Source organism: Curcuma longa, chromosome 1, assembly GCF_044706935.1.
Source record: "Curcuma longa cultivar G26 ecotype Majalengka, Jawa Barat chromosome 1, ITB_CL_G26_1.1, whole genome shotgun sequence".
NCBI lineage: Eukaryota > Viridiplantae > Streptophyta > Magnoliopsida > Zingiberales > Zingiberaceae > Curcuma > Curcuma longa.
Genome location: NC_133861.1, coordinates 21602104 through 21607135, shown reverse-complemented (window position 1 = coordinate 21607135; position 5032 = coordinate 21602104). Strand labels below are relative to the sequence as shown.

The following is a 5032-nucleotide window of genomic DNA, read 5'->3' as shown; positions in this document are numbered from 1 at the left end:
TGAACAAAGTCTCTCCACATAATTAGATTTTCACGGTAATTCACATCAAACCATGACGGGAAGCGCACACAGTGACATAGGAAAAGAAACAGAGTACAAGTATATAGATGTTCTCGAGTTAGAGTAACTTATCATCTAAGTTGAGGCTGGTGATGGTGAAACATCTGGAGATTGACTCTGGGAGATGGAGATCAACTTAGATCTGTACTTATCTGCCTCACTATTGACTCGTCGATTTGCCATGCCAACCTCAGTAGAGTTTACAGGCAACACGTCAGAGGTGAGGTTCTTTTCTGGTGGTGTTTGAGAGATTGCAATTAGAGACTCTCGAGCGAGTTCCCGTGAAACCGGTGTCATGGAGGTGATGGAATCCATTGCAAGCTACTTAATCTGTAAAAGGAATGAAATGCAATTGTTCAATAGGGAAATGGTAAGTCCTTAGACTAGTAGTTTGAATACATTGAGAACATTAGCAAGAATCAGAAAACCACATGCCACTTTCCCGACTTCATGGTAAATCATTTACAATGCTATTAGCAATCTGCTCAGATTTGTCGAGGGAGTAGAGTGACAGATTTGTTGGCGTTCTGGATCTCCGTCCTGCGATCCGGATTCTATCCGCTCCGAAAAGCATAGAACCCCACAGGACAAAAATTTTATCCCGCCTGGATTAATTGACAAAGTCTACAAAAGACTAAGTCAATCGAATCCTTCAGGATCGCCGATTCCTAAATTATCTTCTACGGTTTCTACGACTAGTTCTAGAAAATTAAAACTGCGGAAAATAAATTTACCAGAACCTTGTTGATGACCTCGGAGCCTTCCGCTGTATTCCTATCTTCTTCCTGGACGTTGGGTGGACAACGATCCTCCAGAAATAAAGAACTGCAACTTCCGGATGAAGAACCTTGGATCGCTTTTCTTCTTCTCGCAGCAACTTCGCCTTGTCTCGTCTCTTTGCTTAGATCCGGCCACCACCTTGGAGAGGAGGTTCGGCCACCTTAAGAGAAGAAGGGAAGTGGCGGTGGAGAAGGAAGAAAAAGGGAAAAAGGAAGAAGAAGAAGATAGGGCGGCGGCAAGAAGGAAGAGAGGAGAGGAAAGATTTTCGGAAACTTGCTTCTCTTCTCCTTCTTGAATTGTGTTTGTGCCGCCCAAGCCTCTCCCTTTTATAGCCTCATGCCCAAGACCAAGCCTCCATCTTTCTAAAAAAAATTTCTAGAATTTTTCTGATTTTATAAACCAATTCTAGATCTTTTAGAAAGATTATTAATCTAAATCTTTAGATTAAATTGCAACCGTCGGATCCTTTTGATTTGGTTTTTCCTTTTTATAAAAAAAACGAAATCAACTTTATCCAACTTATTTAATTGGCCGGCCACTATTAAATTAATTCTAATTTGGAATAATTTTTATAACCAATTCCAAATTCCAGAATTATTTAAATCTCAGCCAATTAAATAGATTGCAACCGTCGGATCTTCTTAATTTGGTTTTTCCTTTTAAAATTAAAATTAAAAACCAAATTTATTATACAATTTATTACTTTGGCCGGATATTATAAAATATTTCTAATTTGGAATTATTTTTATAATCAATTCCAAATTCCAGAATTATTTTAAATCTCAGCCGATTAAATAAATTGCAACCGTCGGATCTTTTTAATTTGGTTTTTCCTTTCTAAAAAAAACCAAACCATCTCATCCCTATCTAAAGTGGCCGGCCACTTATGGGATTGGATGGGTTTAATCCGCGAACCAATTTTATATTAAGATAGAAAATAAAACCGAACCGAAGAGATCTCATCCGTCGGATGCAACTTAATCTCATCTAACGGTTCTAATATAATCTCCTTTAATATAACTTAATTGATTCGATCCAACGGCCCTGATCCTTTCTCTTGGGCGTGTGGTTCAATGAACCAACTCTGGTTCACCTCGTGAACCGGTTCTTCCTTCCAAAGAGAATTAAAACCGAACCGGATAGATCTCGTCCATCGGAGACGACTTAATCTCATCCAACGGTTCTAATCTATTCTCTTCTATTCCTCTTTATTTATTTCGATCCAATGGATGCAACTTGATCTAATCCCACGGATACAAGCTGATCTCATCCATTAACTCATCCTACGGTCGAGAACTAATCTCATCCAACGGTTGAGATCTAAATCTCATCCGACGGCTGAGAACTAATCTCATCCGTTTGATTGCATCCTTTTGAAGATGTCTTTAGGCTACAGTGGGGACCTCGAGGAGGTATTAGATCTGGCCTTCTGATGGGTTTCGGATCCCGTATTCAACCCCGAATACACACCTACATCCATCAATAACGATCCATTCCACTAGAGGATCATTATTGCACTACCAATCTAATCCCCAAATTACGTTATGGGTTCCTTCTTATTATTTTATGCATTGCTCCCCGTGTTTAAGATATCGTATGTCCGTCAATTATCTGAGTTCACTGACAACTCAATAATCGACATCTAAGACCTTGAATAGTACCACTCAACCTTATTGTCAGCCGGACCAAGTCCACTTGCAAGATTTGACTTGACAATCCTTATGAGCTCTCCAAGGGGACATCATCAGCCCTACTGGGACACGGATTCCTTCTATAATTAATGGCACACCGTATAGATAGTAACATCACCCAACTTACCGAGAATAATTGATCTGACGGAAAGATCTCACCCTTTGGTAAATCAAAGCAATAATTACTAACTATAGGTGCCCATTTATTACATCGGGATTAAGAGTGCATAATTATAATAACAGAGGTCTTGTTCAATTTGTGAGTCAGAGTAAATCGAACAACCTCAATGGTCCTACTCAATACACACAAAGTGCACTAGTGTAATTCTACAGTCAAGACAGACAGTCACCGAATTACACTACAACCGTTCCCGATGGGTTGTCCAACGCCATCTTGGTTGTGAGCCTTAGTTTATAATTCACAAGGGACTGATAATCATGGTCTTCTGTGTCTCACAGACACCAAGTTATCTACAATGTGAATTAAGAGGACTTTATTGCAAAATACACTATTGCAATCATTTGACCAAAACATGATACTTTATTTCATAAATGTTTTATATACAAAAGAGCTAGTCTTTTCAGTATACTTCCTAACAGGATGGTATTTAAATTATGATACCCGACGGGGATGGGGACGGGGATGGTATATGGGTTTGGGTTTCGGGGACGGGGATGGAGAAGGCTTTCCCGCCAATCCCCGAACCCGTTGCCATCCCTAAGTCTATGCAAAGATTTGAATTTGAATAACCAGAGTGTGACCATTTAAAAAACAAAGTTGCGAAGTTACTAAAACCAAGAGAGTAAAATATTTCTCAACTAGTTTAGAAACCCAAATATCCAATGTGATTGATCTAATCTCCAGACTAAATATCTCGAGTCCAAAATGCAAGTTGAAACTAAAACTATCAATAGTCATGTTCATAATGTGTATTTAACATCTTAAGAATTAAACAACCAAAACTAGTTTTGGAACAAAAGGAAACTCCACCAATTCGAGAGTTCTTCCTTTCGTTAACCACATATTCAGAAGACTGTCTAGAAAGATCTCACCCGTTGAAAAGTCAGCATTGATTCTATATTCCTACCATCTTTATCAACTTGAGCAGAATGACAAGCTTATATTGCCAGTTGACATTTTAAGAAGCATATATATGTAATCTAAAATATCTGGCAAGATGATCATAAACCCTTTCGTGCAATCCTACCTCCTCCATGAAAACACATCATCAATAAAGTATGCTTAAGCATATGAGATCTACTAAATAAAATTATTCTACACTTAAAATTTTCTTCTATTTTTGTTTAGATTAAATTTTAGTAGAAATACTTTTAAGAGGCTATGTTTATAGATGACTTTATTTAACATTTGGGCATTATAAACCCATGTATGTTTCAAAATTTACCGTAAAATTCCTATCATACATTATTTCAAGCATTCCATCCACTACAATATTAATCGTAAGCTCCTTCCCACAATCCTACCATCTCCACAAAAACGCATCATCAACAAAAAGTATATTAAGCATATGAGATCAATGATCCAACATCGAGGCTGTACTATAAAATCAACATTATGATTCCGAGCAAATTCTCCAGGTTGTATTGCAAAAGTAAACAGCTTTAAGTAACATTACCAATACAATCTAAACCTAATGTTTCATAAACGCTCTACAAAGGATCCACCCATCCGAACAAAAACGCAAAATGAATCGAACCTTGATGAAACTGAACCAGTTACCAACGTTAATATCCTCTCATCAGAAACCACCAAACCAACGGATCGAACTAGCGGAAAACATAAGAAGCACAAATCCACCTCCAGGAAATTGAACCCCGAAGAAAAATAAACTCAGGTGCAGAAACCCCAAAAAGTTTAGGGGAAAAAAACCTGGAAATACCGTTGATGCGTGTCGAAAAACAGGGGAATTTTTCACTTATGAAGGAGATTGAAAAGCAACAGCACGAGAGGATTAAGGTAAAGAAATCGAAGAAATGAAACAGGAACTCTCTGAGAAAAAAAATACTTACAGCAACCGAGACGGGGAGATGAAGCCTACTTCCTCCTCCTCCTCTTCCGCCTGGTGGTTCAGATGAAGATGGCGAGTTGGCGACGACGATGAGGACGCCGCGGAGGAGCCTGCGATCGGAAAGAAAACGAAGGGAAAGAAAAAAAAAAGAAAAGGCAAGTTGCGTGTTGCCAAAAGAGTCGTCTTAAATAAAGAAATAAATATAATAGCTGGGATTGTCCGTCCTCCTCTTCCTCTGGGCCCCACCATGCTTACGTCGAGCAATGGCCGGAGGAGGAAGAAGATAAGTTAAGAAAACAGAAGTCGGCCGTTTCAAATCTGTGCTATTATAAGCTTCCCAGCTGCGGGCCCGCGTCGCGGGTAGTCCGTGGAGTCTGTCGAATCAGAAGGCAGGTAAGGACGAGGGTAAATATTTTGTTATATTGCCTTAAAACGAAAATTGAATTGCTTGGTAAACGGTTTAAACCCACC

At 38.9% G+C, this 5032-nt stretch overlaps 1 protein-coding gene across 1 annotated transcript; it reads right to left on the bottom strand.

Annotated features, from left to right (window-relative positions):
* Positions 1-4731, bottom strand: LOC141842546 (uncharacterized). Its single transcript, XM_074730654.1, has 2 exons — positions 4563-4731; positions 1-390 (listed from the first exon to the last, which is right to left on the bottom strand). The coding sequence occupies exon 2, from the start codon at positions 373-375 to the stop codon at positions 136-138; it is 240 nt and encodes a 79-aa protein (XP_074586755.1). The 5' UTR covers positions 376-390; positions 4563-4731; the 3' UTR covers positions 1-135.
* Between the last annotated feature and the right edge of the window lie 301 nt (positions 4732-5032).

Coding starts and splice junctions, on each gene's coding strand:
- LOC141842546 (XM_074730654.1), bottom strand. CDS start 375: ATGGATTCCATCACCTCCATGACACCGGTTTCACGGGAACTCGCTCGA.